The sequence below is a fragment of the Argiope bruennichi genome, chromosome X2 (genome assembly GCF_947563725.1).
Source record: "Argiope bruennichi chromosome X2, qqArgBrue1.1, whole genome shotgun sequence".
In the NCBI taxonomy this organism is placed as follows: Eukaryota; Metazoa; Arthropoda; class Arachnida; order Araneae; family Araneidae; genus Argiope; species Argiope bruennichi.
The window spans coordinates 128512798-128540278 of record NC_079163.1 but is presented as its reverse complement, the minus strand read 5'-3'; the positions used below and the strand labels follow the sequence as shown (position 1 = coordinate 128540278).

Sequence of the window (27481 nt, the reverse complement as noted above, 5' to 3'; positions counted from 1 at the left end):
AGACTATTTTATTTTAAATAACTATTTTATTTTAAACTATTACTATTAAAGACTATTTAATTTTAAATAAACTAGCACATCTCTAAGAAATCCAAAGATTTGTCAAATTTTTGATGAAATATTTTGGATTGTTTGATAATTAACTTTTCATTCTTACATTGAGTATGATTTGTCGTTCATAATGCGTATCATTTTTACATTTTGAATAGATTTCGACATAAAAATCATACAGTTGCAAAAGGTCTCGGATTCATCTTTAGAAATGGAACAAACCAACAATTATATTTGTCATCCTCTAAAGTGTTAAGAAGAGAAGAGAATTAAAATGCACAAATAAACAAAGAAGAAAAGGGGAGGGGCGCATCTCGTTGAAACAGATGTAAAGAAATTCTCGATTTCGGTGCATGTTGAATCCCCTCATTTTTATAAATATTGCAAAAGTAAATTACAAAATGTTCTATCTGGCAAAATATGTTTCAACTAAGCAGATACGTTTTGCTTTCGCTTTTTTAATACTAATAAAAGTTATAGAAACCAACACTAAACACAGCAGAAACTTTTGACTGCATGCCAAAACTCTCGTATTATGACTCGACCGTTTTTGTTTTCTCGTCTCGAATTTTTAACAAATCTCCGCATTTCAGACTTTCCCGAATCCGAAAAACACATTTTTGGAATGTCTTTCGCCCTGTTTAGGAACAAAACGCTTTGAGCTAGACGTATAAAATTTTGTAAAGGTTCTGTACACTAAATTTGTAAATTTCTATCAAATTTGATCCATTGATAGGGTGTTTTTTGGTCCGGATTGAAACGCACTTGTTAATCGATTATATAAAGAGATAGATGAAAAAAATTTGGTACACAGGTTTAGCATCTAAAATGTAGTTCCATACAAAATTTGGAACCAAATCAGTCGAAAAGTTGACCGTCTGTCAGTTTGTACTTTTGAATGAATGTAAATGCGACAATTCAAAAACAGATGTTTTTAAAAAGGTAAATAGGGTATGTCATTTCATTAACTACAATGGTAGTTACATTTCAGATTTTGGTTTGAATGGGTCAGAAAATAGATGTTCAAAATAAATATTCGATTTTCGAATACTTATGTAGTAATCGCATGTCATTGACGAATCGTTGTAAATCGCAAGGTAGATCTCTAGATTCAAGCCTAAGATCCATTTTTCATAATTATTACTCGCTAATGGCGTGCGGTTAATACACAAGTCCCGTTTTTCTTCACTGTTCTATAAAGCAAACAACTCTCATGTGTGAAAATAAAAATCGAAGAATGCGTGACATTTCCGGCCTTACTCAAGATCCGCAACTTTCTGCGGGGAGGGGGAGTACCGCCTTTACTGGAAAGTATGTAAGAAAGTTTCAGGAAGCCACTCCCTCCGGTTCTTCAAAGCTAGCTTCCGACATTTGTAAGAAGATGAGCCTCACGCTGAGTCTGCGTGTTATTGCGACGGCCCCCCTCTGAACAGGATTGCTCCAGCGTGAATTTTCTCACTCAATTTGATAGAAAAGGAATCCTTTTTGTTGTGTAAATAATTTACTAATGAAGCGCGTTAATCATGTATACAAATCTTCATTTTGGTGCGATCGATATGCAATATGTTCTCTAATAAAAATAAAATCTTTATTATGATTTTTTGTAAAATTTACTTGTTTTGCGTTTGATGTGTATATGCGTCATCGCTTGATTTTTAATCGGGGGATTTGAGGGACTTTTAAAATTAAATTCCGCAGTTAACTGGTTAAACATCACGATATATCTTTGGTATTATTCCGACATCTTATTTGCAGTATTTTATATATTTATCCTTATCGGAACCACTAATATAAATGTGTGAGTTTTATTTATTAAACAATTGCTTTAAAAATGACTCTTTGACTTCAGAATCAGTATGTGCTGACTTGATCTTTTTCACTTCCGCGGACACAAAGAGAAAATATAATAATCTTCAAAAATTCGAACTCGAGAATTTGAAGAATCTCTACGTTTCATATTTCCCTGCAAACACGGTTTTTGTTTTAAATTACGTTGATCTATCGAACTGCGAATAAAATGACTCAAAAACGCTTTCAGATAAATGGATGTAGATTTCTATCAAATCATGATAACTAATATTAGTATATTTTTAAATTAAAAGTATGCAAGTTTCTCTACAGTTATTTTCATATTTAGGAGTATTTAATTATTTATTGCATACAAACAAAATAAATTTCATTATTTAAGGAAGGTAATTATTTTATCAGTCTCACATTTTACACTGTACTGATATTCTATTTAAAAAAAGTCCATTAAAGAAGGAAACGTAAAATAAACTTTCTATTCGATTTGGAGCTCCTCTCTTATGTGGGGGCCCTGGTCAACTGCCCTGTATGCCCCTGCCTTAGTCAGGCTCTGTTTGTGTCGTCCTGTGTTGATGTGCTCGTCGCTTCTGCTTGTGCATAAATGATGCCTCCTGGAATGGAATAAAAGTGAAGATTAAAATTCGAAAGTGTCTTCTTTCTCTTCGGACTCTGCATTAAAAATTATGTATATATATAAGCCTCCCATTGCAACTTCATTTTATAGTAGTACTTCATAAGTTCAATAGATGGCGGCACGGAATAAGTGTACAGTTAGTCCATTCTGTTTATTGTGAATTATTAATGTTTCTTGTGAATTCTTATTATTATTTGTTTATTGTGAATAATATTTCGACAAACCCGATGAAATCAGTCGATTGCTGTTTTATTCCGTTAGTAAAATAGATTTAAAAACCTTTCGGAATTTAACACTATTATTCACTGAATTTTAAAATGTTTAAATTCACCGTTTTTGATTAACTTTTAGTTCCTTGCTTTGAAGAATCTAACCCAGGATACCATTTTCTTTCGCACGTCTTAAAAAAAATCTGAAATAAAAATGTAATTATTAAATAAAAAATAATTTTATTCATTCAAAAAATGCCACTATTTCCTAAAATTTATTTATTTATTGCTTTAGAATCATCTTAATATCCATGCAACCAACAGATTCATTCTGTTTGAGATAAATGTTAAATTTGACGTCGAGGACGATCTTCGCTCGTTAGCTGTTAAAGCTGCCTAATAAAAACACCGTTTTCTTTCGCTTTTTATATTAAAATAGAAAAACGATATCCCACCGGTAAAAAATTCAAACTTTGTTTATTCCATCTTGGGATTAATCTACAAGTTGCCATCTACAAAATGAGACAGCAAAAAATATTTCTTAAATAACGTTGCCATTCTAAAATAAATAAAATAAAATATTAATACATTTTCAACATTAGCGTAACGTAGAAGTTTGGAGAGGTGCTGCAGGTTTAGCTATCGAACCCGTGATCAGACTATGGTCGGAAATTATAAGGTCATTTCTAAAAATGTGTTTCATGTTATTTCAAAAATAAGTCCATATATTTAACGATCCTGGTGACTTTGTAGGTGAAGTGCATTAGGGTAAGACAAGGACCCATTTCGTTCATTCCACATTTTGACTTGTTTACTATAAAGCTTATTTTTTGTGTATTGGATATGATGGTATGCTTTTTTTTTTTCTCAAAAAATGCGGTTTATAAATTTCTTAAATTTTCTTTAATTAATTTAAGCTCTACGCTTGAAGATTCTTATCTTGCACTGTTTATGCGATTTTTACTAAAACCCCATATAAAAAAAATTATCTTAAAAGTATTTTACAGGGAAATTTTATCCCTGAAATTGAATAAACTTTGGACTGTAACACTTGTGTTGTTTTCTGTTTGATTAAGCTTTGTTTATTGTGGAGAAATCTGTCAGAGATAATAAAGATTTGAAATCCTTACCTCAGAGAGTATATATAAATATCGGCTTGAGATAGGCCCAATTAGTTAATATATTTGATGCAAACTCTCTTTTTTTCTGAAATCGTCCATTATTTATGAGTTTTCACTCTCTACTCTAGGAACATTTACAATAGGATACAATGCTATACTACAAGATAACCCATTTAAGACGGCTCATAATTGAGGCGCTGTGAATTCAAATGGGCCAAACTGCTGTTTCCCCTAAACTAAATTAAATAACAAAATAGAAAACGTGTTTTCAAACCCTAATAGATCAAAGGAGGAGAGAGCAAGTTTTGTTCGGAGGACAAAAAAGGGTTTACTTTTGATGCTTATAAAATGTGATAGCTGGGTCAATTCAGTGAAAATTGTGGATTCGTCTATTCTGATCCTCTACATCTAATTTCGACTCGTTTTTCCCTTCTTTTTCAATTAGCATTTGTGCGGTCATTTAAAAGTGAAGGTAAGCTATTTTTTCCTTGTGCGTATTAAGAAAATTCGAATTTCAAAATATTTTCCTAGGTTGAAACAACCAGCAAAAATTTATGCGGGACTCTGTAGCAAATAAAATGTTGACTATCTAATAGCTAAAAAACGTGGAGTCGTAAAATGTAGCAGTAGGCACTTTCCTTGAGAAGGCAAAACATACAGTATTCATTTGGATCAGAGCCTATTATTTTAAAACTATTGAATTCGTTAAAGCATATAAAAATATTACTGTTCTTTTTCTACTCTATCATAACAGGATGTAACTATAAAATATTCAAGATTTAACTTTCTTCTTATACAGGTGTATAACTTATTTAGTTGCAGAGGCCCAAAAAGAAAACCTTCCTTGTCACCTGCACATTCAATAAATATGAATAATTGGACAACTTCAGATTAATAAGGGTACCGACCGCAGCATAAAATAGATCTTAGTACACGAATCCGATTCCCGTAATCCAGGATAGTCACAAAGAAACAAATCCTGTCGTCGATGATGAAACCATTTACAAGCCTCACCATCATTAAAGAGCTTTTACATTATTTACGCATGCGTGATCTTACACTGTTATGCCAGTAAGATTACACATGCGCAGAAAAAGAAAAATGTTGTCCAGACAAAGATGCGTGCTTTCCGCCACGGGACAACTACACATCATTGTCCCCCATCTTTTTCTCTTTCTACATATAAATGATCTCACTGACATAATAATGGCTTAAAGAGACATAATAATATAAAACGAGAAAGTATAAACGGTCGAGTCATAATATGAGAATTTTGGCGGCAAAAGCATGCAGTACATCAGTCAAAAGTTTTTGCTGTGTTCAATGTTTGTTTCTACAATTTTCACTAACGCGAAAGCAAAACATATCTGGTGAGGTGTTTTTCCAACGAATGTTATTGATAAAGGAATTAAATTGATTAATACGCTCAACCTGGGGAAAGATTTGAAAAGCAAATCATGAAGCACAAACATTTCTGTCAAGTTATTTTTGTGAATAATAATACATCTTATGAATTTTTCCTGAAAATAATTTTTTTGCAGCTTTAGATTATGGAACTTTAATTGAAATTAGTTTTTACAGCATCATAAATATCAAATTTGAGACTATGTTTTCAAAAAAAAAAAAAAAACAGTAACGTTTATTAATTAAATCCGTTGTTATTTAATCATCGTTTGAATATGATTGAAAACCAGTTTCCATGTGCTAAAATGATCTTTTATAAGATTCTGGTCAAAAGATGATATTAGATTGATACGAAAAAAGATAGAACATTTTGTAATTTAAATACTTTTGAAATATTTATAAAAATTAGGCATTTTCTACTGAATTTCGAAGCATTTGTAATTCATCATATAATAATTTTTATTTTTGTGAAAAGATTTCTGAGTGAGATTTCATTATCGATCAATTGAACAATTTTTGATTGTAAAGATTGTTTTTAATGGTAATTTTTTCAATCTCTTTTATGTAACACTTTTTAATATTCTTATTTTCAATCTTATAATGCGATTTTCACAGTATACTTAGACGTTGATAGAATAATTGGAAATGCTGTTAATATTCAGAAACATAAGCGTTTTGTTTAGATTTTGTTTATGTTTTCAAGAGTTTATAAAACTGTTGATGTATTTTCAAGCTTTTTTCTTTTATTTACCCATGTATTCTAACTGAATAAGCATTGAAAGCCTTTTCTAAAACTTTCAACTTATTGCAATATTTTTTCATAAGTGGGATTACATTCTATAGGACTTAATATGCATAAAAATTTCGGAATAACCATTTTTAATTTCTGAAATTTAATGGTCAAGCTTCTTTATTTGTAATCATTGCATCTACAAATTGAGTTTAAAATCTAATTGTAAATTTAAACTAAATCTGCCGCTAATACTTTTTAAATAAAAATCTATGTCATTTATACACTAAATTAATTGTTAATGACTTTTGACTTTAGATTCTGAATTTGCGATTTGTTCAAACTAATTATTTTCCGTGTGAAAGACATAAATGTTTTATGTGTGTGCTTCTATAATGGATTGAATTTTCTAAATTAGCATTAAAGAAATTAATCAGTTATGGAAAACATAAAATATTATGATGTATTGGGAAATGCAGACATAGCTAAAACGAAATGAAATACATGTGCGAAAGAAAACACTCTCTATTGAAATAATTTTAACATCATTATATTTTCATTTTTTATTGTAATGAAAAACACGAATATTTTTATCATATCAATGAAAATTTGCAATTCGAAATACCTCTTTTTTGTTGAAATGCTGATATGACAGTATGTTGATAGAGTTATATATAATATATTATTACAATACATAAATATTAAAAACGAGATATATCAATAAATATTAGCTAATTTTGAACAATATATCGTGATGGTGAAGTTCGGTCCTCACCCACCCCTAGTCCACACAGCGTAAAAGTGTCATTTGATAAAATGTTTCTCTAACATTCATCTATGCTCAGACAAAGTTTCCCGCTTCTACCTAAACAATTTGCAAAAATCAGCTTATTTTTCTGATTAGAGGGGTTGATCACATATTTAGATGGAAACATTCAGCATATTTAAATTTCGATATAAATATTTATTCCACTGAAATTTAAGAAACTGAATATTTAAAATATCTTAGTGAAAAAAGGCAATTCATTGCTTGCAATTGTGTATGTGATATTAATGACATATTTAAGTAACGATGAAATGGTGATTTATAATGTATGTATCGTAATGTTTCATAAGAAGGCAAATGTCGTTTTCTGAGATTCCAGACACTGTCTGCAAAATTATTCGCAGAACGTTTAGCGATTGCAAATTACAAGATTCTTACTTCCCAGGGGAGGAAGAGGCACTAAACAAGTGATGCAGAAACGGAAATTTTAATTGATTGATCTTTTAAGCCATCCTCGTGCCATTGTACGAACAGTTAGTTCAGAACTCATCATTCTAAAAACAGCAGAGCAGAAAATATTTCATGATTATGGACATCCATTTAGCATTCACGGACAGTTACAATCAGGGCCAGGATTTAATTGATTGGACCGATTATTTGAAGTTGTGCCCCGCTCCCATGTCAGAGTGCTATCTACTCTCGATTCAGTGTGGTGACAGGATTAAGGTGAGACAGACAGGAAGGATACCTTAAGCGTACAGTCTTTTTTTAACAACTTGGTCTTGGGTTTTGGCTAAATTGGTTAATCTAGCCAAAACTTCCAGATAATTTTTTTAAATTCATATTTATGCTCGTGTCATTAATAAAAAAAAGTCAAAATTCTATTTAGATAATAATTCTATACAGAAAATAAAACAATGAAAAAGTCTGCCCTTACTTTTAAAAAGCTCTAAAAAATAAATAAGCCAAAAAGAAATTTCGAATATGCATTATCCTTCTTTTTTCAAGTTCGTTTCTTTTTTAATTTTTTTAAATTCACTTTAAGTTTGAAATTGTGAAAAGAGGAGGAAAGAACTGCTCTCCAAGTTTACTGGAAACCAAAGTGGCTAACTAACAGTGTTTGCAAGTGCACTTCGAGCCTCTTAAAGCCGGCCCTGTCTGCAATCAGATCATGATCAACGTCAAAAATTTTATAATTGGGCCCCACTTGAGGTAGAATTAAACCCTTCTTTCTTCAGAAATATAATTTTGGTGGATGAAACAACATTTGTCAAAGCGATCACTTTCAAACGGAAAAAGTCCATCCTTCGTCCATTATCAACAGCAATTTAATTTTCCATAAATGTTCGGTGCGGCATTTTTAAAAATTCTTTGGATGGTCCTATTTTGAAGTAATCTGCATGGTTACTGATATATTCTGATGATGCTGAACTCCTTGATAGATAATTGATTTACAAGCTCCTGTTGAATTTCCTTCTACGGTACTTGATGCCTTTTGACTTTTACTTATGGCGTTGCTTGCGTTTTTCAGTGTGTAACGCCTTTTGCAGATATTGCCGACGAATTCAAGAAGTCTGTCTTGATGCCATTAGTGATGAATGAATTACGTCTATGCAAGCAATCTTAGAAGAAAACACTTTGTATAAGCGTCGAAGTTGTTCATTTTGAAAAAGTTTTTTAAGCACTTTAATTATTACTTTCTCATTTTTCAGAATTTAATGAAAGATAGTAAATACATCATTATGTAAATGCATTATAATTCCATCCTTTTAATAACATTTTGTAATATGTATATTATCTCTGAAAAAGACAATAGAAGAATTACTCAAACACCAGTTTGAGGTATGGTAAAATGGTCTAAGTCGACAAATTTACCTTTTAATATCTCAGAAAGCTTTGCAGATTGAAAAAGGACACTTTATATGCTTGTAGAGGAATGTAAGAAAAGCATTTTACTCACTGACATTTTTTCACTACGGGACCCATCTAAAAATTTAATTTTTATTACTTTTTATCATCAACCTCTGAGGAACCAAAGTGTTTCATGCATTTCGATTCATTTTCATACATTGCAATAATTAAAGAAATAAATTATTGTTCCACTTTTTTGGGACGCCTTGTATAAAGCATTATTTTTCAATCACATTTGTAGTATTTGATGTAAATAATTAAACACAGCAAAACGAAATGCATTAAACAGCTATGCTGTATGCAATCGGTTTATATATATATATATATATATATTCAAAGCATTGTAATCATTAAAAAATTAACCTGGCTATCGGTGGTCAAAACTCCTTCGACTGGTTTGACGTGGAAAATGGAAAGGGATTGATGGACCATGTATCGTTCTTGTCTTCCGAACGCAGTTCAAAATTACAAGATCCACATTAAAATGGGTCTCGTATTCTTTTAAAAGAAGACTTTAATATAACTCCATTTTCTATATGAGTGGCTTAATTATTTACCGTAAATTATAACACTATAAAAATTAATTAGATTGTGTCTTGAAAAGATCCAAGAACTACTGAGAAATTTTCTTGTTGGAAGATAGGTTAAATGGTATGCATTACAATATATATATATATATCATAGGTAATATATTTAAAATAATTTTTCTAGAAAAAATTGCAATGATTTGTATTTGTTTCGATTTTTATTTTATATATAATTAATTTATAAATACATATAATTGTTATCTTTCGAGGCATTCTTCAGGAATTTTGAGTAATTTTAAGCATGAATGTTAAAGAAAACGTGACATGATGGTTGTATGGTCTCGGCTTCGAAATTAGCAGGTTCCGATTCCACCGAAGAATAACTATGAATGAGGATTTGATGCAATTAAATCTGACGTAGTGAAGGAAACGTCGTCCCGTTAGTGTGGTGTGGAAGTTTGGCGAGGAAGGTGCCGGTTGAAGAGTCGTTTTTGTCATTTGAACAAAGTTACTACAGTATCCGTCTCAAAATAGCTTTCGTATTTCTTACAAAAAGGATGTAAATAATATTAAATAAACAATTCAGGGTATTTTAAAAACTAGCCGTCTTTGGAGAGCTGGTTCGTCGGGATTGATGGCTGCAAAGTATTTCATTTAAATATTTTATTTATCTTGCTATTAATGGCTTCCTCAGCTAAGCATTTTCAAACTTTATAGGCATGTAATACGAGCTGTTTTTAGGAATCTTACACCATTATGGTCATTGCCCAATGCATCTCCATAATTTTCTGTCATTTCACCTAAAACTGGAGCTTTAATTTGGAATGGCAGTGATTAAATTTTAACTAATATTAAAAGAAACTTTCTTTCTGAAGTTACTTAAAAATGAATGCAATTTAAAATTTTTCCATCATTACTTACTTGTGAAGCTAACCTTCATTGTAAGTACAACAGAATTAAAAAAATTTATTAAAAACGTATTTTAAAAAGAAACCTACTCATTATTGAAAAATAAGTTCCATTTTCATGCCTTCAACATTATTAACGGAAGGAAAAGTAGTCTAGTATAAAGTATTTTTTGCAACAATGAAAACTATTTGGGTTTCTTTGCAACAGTGAAAAATATTTTTGCAAAATATGCAAAATCCATTAAAGATAGACAAAAACCAGTACGACACATAGATTGGTATCGTTTAACCGAGAAGTTTTAAATTCTAAAATTTTTCAGCTGCAATGGTAGAAAGAATGTCAAAATTTTGATTAATTTTTAACTATTTCTAAGGAAACTTTCCAATAAATCGCTCCGAGGTATCCATTCCAAAGTACAATTGTACTAAATTTGGCAGCTCTATGTCTATCTCGCCAACACATATATGCACATTCTTTTTTATTAGTAGTAGAGATTTATTTTTGTCATAAATAAATATTTCAAAAAGGACTCATTCTTCATTTCCCTAAATGAAGTCTGAAGAAAATAAAGAAACAGCGAGATTATATGTGTGATGCAGATTTTTTAAAAATAAATTTACAACATTATTTTTTGTTCCAGCACTAGCAATATGCAGTAATTTAGAATCATTTGCATTGAAAAACTCCCACAAACAGCCGTACAACGATCATATATGGGATATTTTTAGAGGGTCTCTAAGAATTTCTGTGAGAATGAATCTCGGCAAGCTTAAGTTGGGTAACTACGTTGAAAAGCCAATTTTTGGCAAAAATACTGAATACTTTTTAATCAGTGAACAGTTAACTTTATAAAACTGTTGAATTCTATATCTGTGTTCATTCTTTGGGAAGTTACATTGATTTTTTACACTTACATAGTTTGTATTTTAATATTATTTATATCTTTAATTGCTAGCTTTTCAAAATTTAAATTTTGGTAATATATAAAATCCATAAATTGACATCTAACACGTACTATTTGTTCAAATTTCATTATAATAATTTTTCAGTAATTTTTTGTAGTTCCGGAAGTGCAGAATTAGCAATCTATTCATTTATAAATATTTTAACTATTTTTAATGTTTCATAAAGCAGGAGGAAAAATTGAAAATTGCATCTTATTTATTAATCGAAATTCGATATTTAATGACTGGAGTGAAATATGACTAATTTTGCAGCTCGATTGTTGGAGTCCTCGGTAATATAGTGATTAGTATCCCCGCCGGGGAGAGTTTTTCTGTTTTTTTTCCTTCTCTTCCTTTTTTTTGAAAAAGGGGGGAAATGAAGTTCAGAACATTTCTTAAGTTATCTGCAAGGTTTTGAGCAAATCATCTGATAAACTTCTAAATTAGGTTTATGCTTTTTTTTTTAACAAAAATAAATAAATAATAATGTCCTAAAATTTTGAAAAACTATTAGTTTTTAACGAATATATTTTTATTTCAATTTTGCGAAGTACAAAAATTTAAAAATATATGTCAGAGGGAATATCTATACTTAACGCACATAATTCTGTATACATGAATGAAAAATGCAATAAATGTCAAAATGAAATGGAAATAGAAGTATAGACAATTTACTGCTTTTCCAGCATAACTGTCATTCACGTTGAGGCATTTGCCCAAACACTGGATCAATTAGAAAAAACCTATCCCATAAAAAATCGCCAGCTGCTAGTAGAGCCATTGTCTCATGGCCCGTTAGAGGTTGTCTTCAGTCAAGCTTCTCAATATGAAAAACATTTTCATCGGCCCAAACAGATGAAAACCTGATGGTTCCAAAACAAGAGTGCTTTCTGGCGGGCAATTTCCCCCGTTCATGCAAAACTGCAAAGATTCGTTCTGGAAATTTTAAAGCACCCACCCTATAGCTCAGACATTCAGCCCTCAGGTTTTCTACTATTTGGACCCACGAAAAGGTTTATCGGCGGTTAGAAGTTTAAATTTGACAATGACCTCCGATGGGTCAAAAGACAACATCTCTACTCGCAGCTGACGGCATTCTATGAGTTCTGAATTTTCAAGCAAATCCAGTGCAGGGACAAAGGCCTCAACGTGAATGACAGTTAGGTTGAAAAATAGCAAAGTAGCAATACTTTCATCTCCGTTTCATACTGTCACTCATGGCATTTTTATTATTCTGTTTAACGTTATGTGCGTTACTTATTGATATACATTCGTATTATGTAAGGTTTTTCAAAAAAAAATTATCCTGAACATAACCGCATAACTTAAGCCTCCTTTGCTCATCTATGTGGTATTCTATTTCTATTTACTGGCTGTCTTGATAAAAAACACTTTAAAGTACCTACGTGACAATATTTTTTAATGTGGAATGCAATGACACACACACAAGAAGTAGAGTTAAACCAATTTATTAATTCAACTCTGAACTCAGAACACAGTAACTGACAAATCTTCTGCTTTTATACTAGCAGGGAAAGTTCCAGAATCACTTATTATATGCTTTTATATATAAATGTAATAATTTCAATTTATCCACTTTCTAATCACTTGAACTCATGCCTTACTGTAATTTATTGAGTTGCGCTGCCTCTTGTTTTCCCACGCTGAGTCTAACCATGCCGAATCGAAAACGCTGTGTCAGCTAAATTCCCTTTAGAAACTATGTAAATTCAGAATCCTTTCACAGGGTCTCTTTTTCCTGTTTTCTGTCTTCTTAATCCGGCTAAACCGGTCCTTGGTCATGGTTCGAACAAAGAAATCTTATCTTATGATATCTAAAAATTGAACTCTTTCCTTAAAAAATATAAACAAATAAAAATTTATAATTCAAAGAACTCCCACTTGCTTCTCCGTTGCCAAGAAAATATTTTGTCTACATATATGTAAAGTGAAAATTTTGATAGTGAAAATAAGAAATGCTCAATTTCTGTTAGATGCTTCAGATCTGTGGGGCGTGGAGGTTTGGAGAGTAGAATTCCGCTTCAGGTTTCATCGTCGTCATCTGTTTAAATCTAGATCGATTTCTCTTAGCTTCCAAACTGGATGTTCATCCACCGTAGCATCTCTACCATTTAAATAGGATCTAAATTTGAAAGAGATTTGAATTCATTTGAACCGGTACTATAAATTGCGGTTGGTTAGTTTAATAAAATTAATATTAAATAGAAAGACTGATATGAGCATAACTAAACATGATTAGAGATTCATAAATTAGAGATACATAAAAGGAAAGACTGATTGTGACATACATAAAACGCATCATTTCATTAATTGCAGTGACTCACGTATTCTTTATTTTCTTTTGATTTTTTAAAAATATCATGGTACATAATGATCTTACAAAATCTTTCAATCTGATTTTGCAGCTGATAAAATGAATTCGTTTGCAGCTAAGAAATGATGTGAAAAGGTTCAAAACGAACATTTTTTTTTTTAATTTTCATTTTAGATTTTTTTTAATGATTTGTATAAGTTTAATGAATATAAATGCATAAGTTATAAACTTTTGGAAATAAAACTACTCGCCCCTTAACTAAGACATTCTCTATTTTTTCCCCCTGATTTACACTTCAAAATATTTTAGGAAAACAGACAAAAGTGATTGCGATCATGTTAGTTGTATTGTATGTTAACATTTTGTTAATATAAAATTGTTGTATACAATACAACAAATGTAATAATAATTGTATTGTATGTTAACATATTGTATATTAACATACAATCGTTGAGATTGTATGTTAGTATGTGATGATGAATAACATACAATCGCAACGATTGTATGCTAGTCATCACTCTGCAGAGTATCTCATAAATAAATGTATAAGCCCAGGGCAAATCAAGGGTGCAGAAAGAAATTTTTTCCCGATAGAACATGGTTCGAAACGTGAATGAGAGAGGAAGGGAAACATTGCACACTATCAGTGAATGATGTAAATACCAGATCAAAGTGGTATTTGAATACTCTATATTTTTCGTAATCGATGAAAACTAAATTCAAGGAAAATATATCATTCAAGTTGCTAGTATATCCTCTTTAAAAACTTGCAAATTGCATTCACATAAGGGCTATCTACAGTTTATATTGACATAATCTTCAAATTTTCTAATTATTCGTCTTTTAAATGTTTTTGAAAAATGTGAAACCTTCAAATATAAAATAAATTCGAAGATACACAAGGATTATATATTCGGATTTAGGGGCCATTTCAGTATATGTAAACGTAGAAAATGGGTCACTAATAATACTTGGCTTCATTTAAGCCTTCTTTTCATCCGTTAATCAATATCTGATCTCGATCAGGACTAAATAAAAATTCGAATTTGCAATTCATTTGCAATCTAATTGCAAATGAGTCAAAATATATCGTTGAAAATAACCAAAAATTCGAGGCAATTAATATTAATAAAAAAATTGGTTATTAATAATATTCTTTTAAAGATACCTAAGATTCCCATTCCTAAACCAAACCAACACATGTCAAAGAACTCCCAATCAAAACCTCATAGTAAAATCACTGAAGAGGAAAATTTTGGCCTCTTTTGCTCTTAGATCGCGATGTAAACGGACGTCAATTTCATCATCGCTTTTCGTTTATAAAATGCCTCCCATAGTGAAATAAGTCGAAGTTAAAACTTCAAATGTCTCTTCCATTCGTCCACGCAACTACTAAAATATGTTTATATATATATATATATGTTATGATATATATATATATATATATATATATATATATAATGATATTTTAAACTCAGTTTAGCACATAGTAAAATATTGTCTTTTTTCTCGATCTAATTCCACTTTCGGTTTAATTAATTCCTTTGTAAAAAATAATGCGCCATCAGTACTATGTATCGAGTGAAAGTGATACTTCCGTTGCCCTTCTCATGGTCAACACATGTATTGAATTTGCGCTTGGCCGGAAATCCCATGTTATATAAGACTAGTGATCATTTGTTTTGGCCCCTTCTTCCCTTTTTTCTTACTTCTGCTTTTGTGCCGCGCTGCGTCTGCTTGTAAATAAATTGCTTTCCCGAAATGGATATTAAAGAGAGAATAAAACGAAGTTAAAAATACAACGTCTCGTCTATGTCTTCAAACCTGCATTCTGCTTCAACCAAAATAATGCTCTATATTATTTAGTCGACAGGATAGTTTCCTGCGAAAAAATGTTCAAATGAATTAAAAGAATCAAATCCCCAGGATGAGAGGCAATTTGAGGTTACGTTACGGCTCCTTGATTTACCGTTATTCTGAAGAGGGTATCATGCTGGCTCGGCAGCTTGCTTGCCGACCCTCGCCGGGTTACCTCCCGTGGCATAGCGTCTTCAGATCCGACCACGTCGCTGAAATTCTACTTCCGTTTTTGTTACCACATCGTCGTTACTCCTGCCGCATTAACCTGTGACATCATCCGACACTCCGGCTCAATACCCTGGTGTTTTTGTGCTCCTTGTCATTTTGGGGAAGTTCAATTTAATCAGTGCTCAAAATTTCCTCATGTGCGTGCTCCTTATATCGTCAAGAAGTCCAACCTGTGCCATGATTTATCAAAAAGTTATTAGTGTTTAAAAAAAAGCCTCCATCAACTGACTCGACGGATAAAATTCAAGATTTATATTTTGAACTTTTGTTTTATTTTGAATTGCATTTTTCTATTATAATATAATTAAAAATAATCTTTTTATATTATTCAAAATATCATGAGTTTTTGTTTAAAATCTTGAGTTTTTTTAAATTTTTTTCAAATCTATTATTTAAAAATTATGCATGCAGACCTTGTGAATGGAAAAAGTAACATACCAAGATTCTTATATACTTAATAATTAATGGCACGTGATAAGTAGACTAAGGTAGTAAATACCTCACAGGAAATTGTTACACCCCTGACAATTATTAAGCTACCGTCTATTATCACTGTGTCCAAATACTTGTTTTTTACAAAATACAAATGTATTTTGAGTCTTGAATTTGTTACATTCATTCACAAGTGTTTTGTTTGAAATCTTTGAATTTTGCAATTATTATTATCATTTAAAAATGATTTATTCGAAATACATGAATCTTGCATTTATTTACATTTCTAAAAGATTTATATGAAATCATTAAATTTTACAAGTATTATTTTCATTTTCAAGATTTTCATTAGATATTTTTGAATCTTATATTTATGGTTTCAGTTCCAAGTGTTTAATATGAAATATTTCAATTCTGCAAGTATTATTTTCATATCAAATTTTTAACCTGAAGTTTTGAATCTTGTGTTTTTATTTAGAGCTAAAATACTTTATTTAAAATCATAACTATACTGATATTTCATTTGGCTGAAATCATAACAATATTGATATTATATTTAATAATTTAATACTTTATTTCTAATTTAAATAACTTGTTGAGTCAGATTTCCTAACATTTAAGAATAATATACCTTTAATTATCATGACCAAATTAAATTCTATAGTTCAGTTTTTGCAGAAAAATGGTAAAAATAACTTGTGCAATATACTGTTTAATTTATTAATATTTTGTTATAACTGATGATTATTAAGATTTTTATTTAATATTTTCAGAAATTTAAGCCTTTTTATGCTTCTAATATAAAATGATGAATGGGATGTCTGGATTAATATTTGTATAATGAGAAGGTAAGGGAAACTGATGTGTCACTTTCAATATACTTTTAAATTAAACTTACTCAGACACCACTGTAAGGTATGGCTAAGTGTCAAAGGGCCCTGATGCACTTTCAAGCCTTGAGGGGGGGGGGGGTTGAATTGTAATGATATTTTAAACTCTTAATTTAGCCCATAGTAAAATATTGTCTTATTTCTTGATCTAATTCCACTTTCGGTTTAATTAACTCCTTTATAAAAAATAATGCGCCATCAGTACTACGTATCGAGTGAAAGTGATACGTCCGTTGCCCTTCTAAAAGTCAACAAATGTATTGAATTTGCGCTTGGCCGGAAATCCCATGTTATATAAGACTAGTGATCATTTGTTTTGGCCCCTTCTTCCCTTTTTTCTTACTTCTGCTTTTGTGCCGCGCTGCGTCTGCTTGTAAATAAATTGCTTTCCCGAGATGGATATTAAAAGAGAGAATAAAACGAAATTAAAAATACAACGTCTCGTCTATGTCTTCAAATCTGCATTCTGCTTCAACCAAAATAATGTTACATATATATATATATTTGTCGACACCTAGGGGGCCCTCAAAGTTGCTTACTTTACCTATTTTGTAGTCCCTCTCTGCCAAACTGATGAAATGTCTTGTCTATTGACATATTAACTTTACGTCTTTAGCGAGATGGATCTCCCTTCCTGAAAAGATGAAATTAATATTCAAGTTTTCGTCCCTTAACGTTAATAATGAGCTAGTAATATACGAAAGTTTTAAAACTTCGCCTGAGTAAACATTTGTTCATTGCATTACCAGTGAATAGGAAATAAAAAAAGTAAATGTTCTACTTGTAGAAATGGTGGAAGGCTGAGAAATGCGGTTTTCCACATATAAGATTATCTCTTTGAGAGCATCCCTGATTTGGAGGTGAGAAGTTACTACATAAATAAGCAGATTCTAGCTTCCCCTGTGTGTGTAGAAGTGGTGTGGGCCTCAACCGCCTTTAGCAGGGTCGTATCACCTTCCTGGGAAGTGGACCTGACTCTACTAGCATAATTGCCAGAAACTATTAGCATTATACTATACTCTGCTAGCATAATTGCTCTGAGGCGGTTAGATCTCCATATTACCCAAGCATGGCTGGGGTTGCTAGCTTTGTGATTACATATAAGATGTAACGATTCAGAAACCGAGTTGTTTGAATGTAGAATTTCTGACTAAGACGCTTCAATCTCTACTGTAAGAGGAGTTTTAAATTTTACCTCTCTCTCTTCTTCTTTTTGTCCCCCCTCAAAACTATTTATATCCATTTTTATTTCTAAACGAAAATGAAACCTTCGTAACAATTTTTATTATTATACGTTAAAAAATTAAAAATCATGAGAATTATTCTTCAATTCGCGACACTATTTCTAGCAATTATGCAAAATAATGTTACAATGTAAAGATTATTATTTTGTTTTTCATATGGAACTGCTCTGATTTCCTATTTCCTTGAATTGCTTGTTTTTTTAGGATTGTAAACTCGTCTGCTTTTTTTTATTATTCTTAAATTAAAATTGAAATGATTTTTAAGCAAATAAAATTTTACTATGAAACTGGCTATTGACGTAATTATATCTTAGAGTTACGAAATTTTTCATTGAAATAAAGGAACATGAATTCAGTTACAAAGTATATGAAACTGAAGTATTATAAGAATGTAGGAAGGACTACGAAGTATTATAGGAATGGTTTAAAAAAGATATAGCTATTTACAGGAAAGAGTAAATTTTTTCCTCTCATTTTTTAAAGGTGTTGAAATTATTCAGGCAGTCAATTTTAGGTCTGATCAAGATATTTGTGTAATGAGCGTACTATGAATTTTCAGAATTCTTGATTTTTTTCATACTCAAATAATCGCTTTAAACTGCTGCTTTGCTGAAGAAAAAATTATTTATAATTTATTTCTTCTTAAGTTAATTGGGCTGGTAAATTCTGATTTTTGAAGTAAGATGAAAACTGGGGATCTTAGTTCTTAAGATAAATGAACTAAATCCTTAAATTATCTACTGGTACGAAAATGGGGCATTAAGAAACGTTGTAGTTAATTGAATAATTAAATATCAGAAATATGTTTTTGTTTACAATACGCGAGTAAAGCAAGTTTAAAAGCATTAAAAGCAAGCAAGTAAAGCTCATTAGTTGTCTTTTGGATTGAGGCATGCCATGCTATGATTGAGAAATAAGAATCCCAAGGTAAAGCTATGGATTCTAATGTCTGATTGTGCTTTTAATCAGGATTTCAAAATCTGCTAGTCTAATATACCATTAAGTAAAGAATTGCTCGATGCGGTTGGGTTGGATATTTTCTGGACTTCCTCAGATCAGACTGAGGAAGGTAGTAGTCCAAGCCATTCTATAATTTTTAGACCACCCATTTAGGCCGGTCAATCAAGAACACACCCTGCCATGGAAATTTTTTCTCTTCCAATAATTCCGAGCCACTAATTATTTCTTTTTATACCTTCAAATCCGGATCCTCAAATGTTTACCGTTAAGTAGATGCAAAAATAAATGATGCACTAAATAAAATTTATCTTTTTAATTGCAAAATAAATCTCCTCTGAATGAGAAATTTTGTTTACATTGAGTTGCATTTATCCCTTAACAAAGAATAAAAAAACACAGCAAATATGAAAAGCACAGCATTCTTTTTTTCATTTTTCACTTTTTCATTTGAAAGAACACCAAAGTTTGTTATGACTTATATTTTCAACATACTGTTGTTATAGTTTTTAATAGTGTCATGTATTAAATGTGATAGATTGTTAGTAAGGAATAAACGTTCCCAAGTAGTAAAAAACTAGAAATAATTGGGAATTTCATTTTTAAATGATAATATCTGGAAAGCCAAGCTTCACTTGCCACTTTTTTTTATAAAATTGTTTTTCATCGGAGCAAATATTTAGATACGAATCACATTCTGATTTTCAATCTTACCTATATATGAACTGGTCATTTAAATAAAAAAAAATCATGAATGCACTTAGTTTAACATCTGCTGCAGTATTTATTTATTTTACAGTCGATCTATCATTATTTATATTTTTGAACTTATATTCAGTTTTACCAAGGTGAAATTGGGTCCGAGTTGGCGTTGTATGACATTTTCAGCATGAGAACAGATAGAAAAGGGCTCTAACAGTTAGTTATATTTTTTTGTGTATGTATGTATGTAAAATTGCGTTTTTTCAGGAAAGACATATAGATAAATTTTTAAGTTTATCTTTAAGAATAAAATTTAAATCTAATCTAAAAGATCCATTTCCAATAGGTTTCTATGTAGCAAAAATATTGAATATAAATACATAAGTGAAAAAATAAAGCAAAAAGGGCAACTCGAAATGATCACCCGCAACACACGCGTCATTCATATTGTTCTGACTACTATAGTGCACTGCTCGCTCTTCGAAATGTGTATACTTATTTAACGAAGTTGTGTATACTTATTCTAGTAATTAGTTATTAAAAAAATCGGGAAGGAGACTTGTACAGATAAACTTAAAAAGCAAACCTTAAAAAAATATAAAATTCGATTCAAATCGTTAGAGACGTTTCGTTAGAGCAGTGTTTCCCAAAATGTGGTACGCTTACTCCAGGGGTACAATAAGAGTTTGAGGGGGGTACAACTGAGGCGAAAGTCAACTCCCAGAAAATCACGTGACTCTGTTCAAAATGAAAGAAGGCCCAATCATCTGTCGCCCACTGTCCCTCCCTAAGTGACCGAAAGGATTAAATTTAAGGATTTAAATCAGTCTCAAAAAGTAATGCAGGATTTGGCAGGAGATGATAATCAAAAAATACTAGAAACTTCATATCGCGTATCGCTTTTAATTGCGAAATGTAGTGCAGCCGAAAACATTGGTGAAATTTTAATCAAACCTGCAGCCAAGATAATGGCAGAAGTACTGATATCTTTAATGTTATGAATAAGTTTATGCAAGAGAACAAAATTAATTGGAATAGATGTGTTGGAATAAGCACAGATGGAGAAAAAGGTATTAGTCGGAATTAATAAAGGACTCGTTGCAAGAATTCGAAATGTTACCCGAATGTCAGAATCACACATTGTTGCATACACAGAGAGGCTTTGGCAACACGTAAGATGCCCGCTGAACTCCAGGAAGTTCTAGATGAAAGCGTGAAAATTGTTAATTACATTAAAAGCCGCCCTTTGAATGCACAACTTTTTTTTCGCAAATATGTGAAGAAATGGGAAGTAGTCATACTCAGCTTCTTTTTCATACTGATGTTCGTTAGCTATCTCGAGGAAAGGTTCCGAAAAAATTATTTGAACTTAGACATGAACGTCAATGTTTTCTTAATGATAGATTTGAGTTGAGAAATTATTTGACTGGAAATGGCTTTGTAAACTAGCATATTTAGCAGATATATTCTCTGTTTTAATTTGCCTCAACTTATCGTTAGAAGGCAAAGAAATTTCATTATTTCACGTTCAAGATAAAGTGAACGCTGCCATCTCAAAACTAAATTTATGGAAAAAGAGAGTAGGTAGTGGAGAAGTAGACTCGTTTCCCTCTCTTTATGAGTTTATAACCAGTTCGACCACTAAATTGATGCTGATACTCTGAAATGCATAACACAGCATTTGGAGAGTTTGCAAGTGGGCTTGAAAAACTATTCCCCTGATTTAAACAAAAATATTGAATGGATAAGAGATCCGTTTAACATTGACACAACACCCATGCCAGAAGATTTGACGCATGCAGAAGAAGAGCAATTGTTGGAATTGACTTCAGACGGATTTTTGAAAATTAAACGTAGGAAGAGTATCTTAACGTCATTCTCGTTACAAATGCAACATGTGTATCCGGTCTTAAAAGTTCTGAAATACATCTTGCCTTTTCTAACTTCATATTTATGTGAAGTTGCTTTTTCAGCATTTGTAGAGATTAAGTCGAAAAAAATGAACAGACTATTGGACGCGGAACCGCATCTGAGATTAAAATTAATAAACAGGGAACCAAATTATGACGATCTCTCATCTCAGTATAAACAATTTCATCATTCTCATTGATCCAAATAAATGTTACTTACAATATAACTTTTATTTATATTTTATTATGAATAATTTTATTTATCTTTTCTTATTATTTTGTGTATGTCACAAAAAAAGAAAAACTAAATATATTTTTGATTGTTATTAAAATGCATCCATTTTTTGACGAGGGGTACTGAGCGTTACGAAAATTATAAAAGGGGTACACATATGTCAAAAGATTAGAGTGAAGAGATAAAAATCCTTAAAGTTTATAGCATTATTTTAAAGATACCAAATTTTCCCTTTCCTAAGATTACACGTGTCAAGGAAATCCCTATCAAAATCTCATAGTAAAATCACTGAAGGGAAAAATTTTAGTCTCTTCTGCTCGTGTGTCATGATATAGACTGATATATCTTACCTCTTTTTATCTGTATAAATTATGCTCCCGGAATAAAATAAATCAAAGTTAAAAAATTCAAAAATTTCTTCTATTCGGCCACGCAACTGCTAAATTATGTTCACACACACACACACACACACACACACACACACACACACACACACACACACACACACACACACACACACACACACACACACACACACACACACACACACACACTCAAGAATTGTATTTCTCGTTTCAGGATTGTATTTTGACGGCCTTATTGTAATAAAAGATATCAGAAAAGAGCACTTCTTGACAGAAACAAAGAAAGACAGAGAAAAAAAAATTAAATACGAGAAGAAATTGGCAGTAGTTTATTTTTTATTCCCCGATATGTTTATACGAGAAATAGCTATCCAGATGAAGGAGGCTATTTGATTTAATCTACCTACGACTAATGGCTTCTAAAGTAAGTGATTGTAACTGAAAATGTGATCTTATTATTCACTCTCATCAAGTGGTGGCTTCATAAAAAAATATTTTTCTTAATGGGTTTTTCACTCAAGCTTAGCAAATCTCCTATTAACTGGAGATGATTAAATATTGTCCATCAGAACGGAGATTTTACAATTCATAAGATTTGCTGAAATTAATCTAAATTTGTCAGAATAGTTAAAAGAAGACAGATTCTTAATTTAGAACTCTTTTTCTTACAAGGGCCTCTGGCATACGACAAATTCACCGATTGTTGAATCTATTCCCAGCCGTTAAGGCATTTCCGGCTTGCTGTGCATCGTTTCGAAACTTCTGACGTCAACGTGTGGTCTGCTATTTTTTTTTCTCTCATTAGTATAGAATTTCTCATTAAAGTCATATTATTAAAAAAAAATGTAAATTATGTGAGAAATCCGAAAAATATTTCATGAAATACCACAGTTATACTTTTTTTCCAATTTTCAAAGTGCATGTGTGGATGATGTACTTTTCCCGCGATTCGAAATTTTAAGTATATCCAATAAGATTCAACTCAACTCCGTCATTTTATTGTTATTTTTTTTGTTTCATTCTTTACTGATCGTGAGTTTGCCTGAAGAGGCACCCGCAATGCAAATTGTGGTATGATTGAAAATCGTTTTCAAAAGTGGCTGTGGCTCGGCAATTTTTAGATCGAAGTGCGTTTTATTGATGAAACATTGTAAATTAAACTTAATTATTAAACGAAATTATCATCGTTTTCTCGAGATCCGGTTGTGTCTCATCAGTTTTTATTTTTTCCCCCGGAACTGCGTTTTTCTTGATCCTGTGAGTATATGGAATGTTCGGGTTTTTTTGCGTTTTTCTTTCCAATACATACTGTCATTTGTTTGGTTTACTAAACAAGTTAGCCGATATTATCAATCGCAATGACAGTTTATGAAATTCAGTACGTAATTGTTTCGTATATTTTCTTAATTGCCCTTTTATTTATTTTCTTTAAAGTGTATGTCAGGGAGCGACCAAATGTTCTATTAAGAAGTCAGCTATGCTTGAACTGGATGAAAGGCCAACTTAATATTCGATTTGCTTCTGTCAAGTATGACATCCATTCTTCCATTCACGCTACCAGTTGTGAAACGCCTTCTTGGTTGGAAGAGAGGAGAAGGTGAGGAAAAGTGGAGTGAAAAAGCTGTGAAAAGCTTAGTTAAGAAACTTAGAAAAACCGGTGGTTTGGATGAACTAGTAAATTCAATCTCTAGCCAGGATCCCAATACTAGGTGCATCACCATCCCAAGGTGAGTCTCAATTCACCTGCTTGCATGCTGATATATATATACAAAAAAACAAACCTACTGATGCTTAAATTATCAAAATATTACTGTCTATGCTTGAAAACTCTTAGAGCTGTAATTTTGGGTTTGTTATAGGTTTTTAAATTTGGCCAAAAGCTGCAAAATGTCTTAAAATATCTAGCTACTACTTGACCTGTCTCATATTAGTACTAAATTTTAGCATTGAAAGCATTATTTCCATTATACTTCATATCAGAAAAAAGTTCGTGAGGCATGTATCAGTAAACTATATTGAAGGAAAAAAAATTATCATAAAATATGGATATATCCCTTGTTAGTAAGATGAAGTTTTTAATTCACTGATTCAAATAATTATGTTCTTTGTGTTGTATGGTTATATGGAGATTGTCAATATTTTTTATGTTATCCATTTTGGTATCGAATTATTACCACAGTCTAGAATATTGATTGCAAAAATCTTTTCAAAATTTTGACACATCTTTTAGTTATTTGAATTATATATATGTGGCTACTAATTAAGCTTTAAATTTATGTCAAAAGAAGTTGGATGAAAATTTTTCTGTTTTAAAATATGAATATTTATTGGAAACCTGTATCTTATTTATAAATCAAAATTTCATATTTCTATATTGAAATGCATATCTAAAAAAATATAAACCAATTTTACTATATAAAATTTATTATACTTTATATTGTGTTATGTCGAATAACTTATATTTTTTAAGGACTGTTTAATTTACTGTATACCTTAAGAAATTAAACGCCTAAGATTATGGTGCATAATATGGTATTTCAATTCAGACTTCAGTTGTAGGCTGTTTTGCATTATATGAAAACGAATATAAGAATTCAAAAAAAATTTCATTTTAGATATACGTTTCAAGAAATATGAAATTCCGGATAATATAATTAATCACTGCCTTTTGTATAATTTCTTCAGTATTATTATAACATTTTTTTTTTCTCTTTTCTCCCCTCGCCCCTTTATCTATTTTTTTTTTCTCTTTTATCCCCTCGCCCCTTTATTTATTTTTTGAGGTCCATGTTAATATCTTTAACTAAAGGATTTCCGATGCTTTTTGTGACATGGCTTGCTTTTTTGGATTTTAGAAGTTAATTTCCTTAATTTATGATAGTCCATCATTATCCCTATAACTTTTTTCTCAAAAAAATATTTACACAAGCAAATAGCACAATATTTTATTATTTCATTATCTGTTTCAAATTTTAATCTGCATTGATTTCTTCTGTATCTTTGCTCTTGTAAAATATATTATTTCTGAAATTACATAAATTTTGGTCTTTACTTTTAAAATATTTCCGATTCTCCCACTCCAATTTTTGTATTTTTTACAAATATAAAAGAAAGGTTTATTATTTTTTTCCCCTTCATTCAACATTCTTTTCAAGGTCTTGAAAGCATAAGATGTCATTTTTAATTGGGAATCTTTTCTGATTTTTGAAATTGTCATAAAGTTTTCATACTAATATGAAAAACAAAACTTGTTTATTTTGTACTTTTCTTTAATTTTTTTTGAAAAGAGAATTATTTGGATTGATATGGGAATGCCTTAAATATAGAACCTAATTCAAAATAAACAAAACATTAATCTTTTAAAAACTTTCTTTTTCTTAATTCTTAATTAATTAAACAGTTTTTTTTCTTATTTTTTTGTAATATTTGTTCTCCTTTGTTACTGTCAGTTGTCATACACATTCTGAAAAACAAAACATTAGTAAATTTCAAACTAGAAGAATTTGAAATATTATTAGGATCAATCAGATTATTAATGAATAACTTTTTTAAATATCCTATTATTATAGGATATATACATTTTTTTAGTCGAGTTCATTGTTAAATTTCCCTATGTATTTTTGAAGCATAAATTAAATGAATTTTTCTAGTGATTTATTTCCTTACATAATTTTGTAGGGATGATCCAAGAAAGGTTTGATCAACCTAGAATTTTGTTGATTGAGGGCTTATATGTTTAGTTTTGGATGGATAATTTTTTTTTAAGAGAAGAAAACTTTTGAATAAATACTTTTTCAAGGAGCAAAGAGTTGCATTTTGCTTTCCAAATGAAAAAAAATATTAGCAAAATGTTATTAATTAATATTCAGAAATATTTAATTATTTTTATATAGAAGTATTACAATTTATATATGTATATTAATATTCATGTTTATATTTGAATGTTATTAAATAAAATTCTTGTGCTAGATGATTTGAATACACCTAAAAGACTATTTTTGAAAATTAAAAGGAGGAATTACTTTTATATATCTTATAAAATAATCTATCAAAAACATCTTAACTTAAAATAGAAATATCTGTTGTATAATAAATGTTGGGTAGTATATTTATATTTCTTTCAAAAAAATAATTAATCGCATTAAAAATAAATGCAATGAATAAGTATTTGTTTGTGTTAGTTAATAAGGTTTTTTTTAAGATCTTGTTATGTGGCTTCTTAAAATTTTTCCATTTTATACCACTTTCCATGGAAAACAGTTTATTTGATCTGCCATCTATCATAAAAAAAGTAGCTGTCACTATGTTTAAAAGTAAATGATAATAGTGTAAAAATAAATAAACCCAATCTTAATTAACCATATATAAAAAGAAACTGAATTAAAATTTTTATTTAGCCTGTTTGTAATACAAATTCTAACAATATATCATAAATATATTTTTAAAAATTGTGGGCTGTATTTGCTATACAGCAAAAACAGACTATGAGATATAGCTAAGAATTTGCAGATATAATCAGAGATGCTTTCTTCATTTAAAATACAAGGTGTTCACAATTTTCTTTAAGGCTTGGGGAGGTTATTGAATTTATTTAAATTTTGGAGAACACACGCACACAAAAGGTTTCATATTATGATAAGGTATAGGTTTCAATTATGTGCATTTTTTGGCGATGCTGCCTATTTCAAATATAAAATCTAGATCTTGCTATGCTCATCTCAACAACTATTGTTCATATCTATTATTATTATTATTTTTGCATTTTTATTTTTACAATCATATGGAATATAGCAGTGCATGCCTTGCTAAAAGGGGGGAAAAATTAGGATAAATTATCTGTAAAACTCCTGTATAGTTCTAATTTTGAAACTTATGCAGCATTTTGTCACAGAATTTTTGAAGGGCATACAAATTCAATTCATCTTCATTATGAGTTTCATGATGTCATCTCTAAAGGTCTTCTAAAATTGTTATTTTAATGCAACATTTAATTAAATAAATTAGATATTTTTATTACAGTTTTTGTGCTGTGCACTAATTTAATTGGTTATGTGTTTATATGTACTCATATGCAAGAATTTGACTTCTTTAGATAAGTTGTTTGAATTTATTGTAAAATGAATTAAATTTTTTGGTAGTTATGGTTATGTTTTTTAAGTAATATGAAAAATGTGGCAAAAACATTTGTTTGATAAAAAATCAATATTAGGGTTCGGGGGATGTTAAACAAATATATTGGTTAAATCTGATGAAATTCTGTATCTGTTGTCTTATTTCCTATTTTTGTTTGCTTTCCATTGTGAATTGGAAA

The 27481-nt window shown here is 30.5% G+C and overlaps 1 protein-coding gene across 1 annotated transcript in view; it reads left to right on the top strand.

The window, feature by feature from the left end:
• The first annotated feature begins 23212 nt into the window (after positions 1-23212).
• The window catches only part of LOC129960158 (mothers against decapentaplegic homolog 3-like), a 102667-nt gene continuing 98398 nt past the window's right edge, over positions 23213-27481 (top strand). The window contains exons 1-2 of the mRNA XM_056073347.1: positions 23213-23427; positions 23605-23897. Of these exons, the coding sequence (XP_055929322.1) occupies positions 23701-23897 (197 nt within the window). The 5' untranslated portion in view covers positions 23213-23427; positions 23605-23700. The remainder of the gene's footprint in view (positions 23428-23604; positions 23898-27481) is intronic.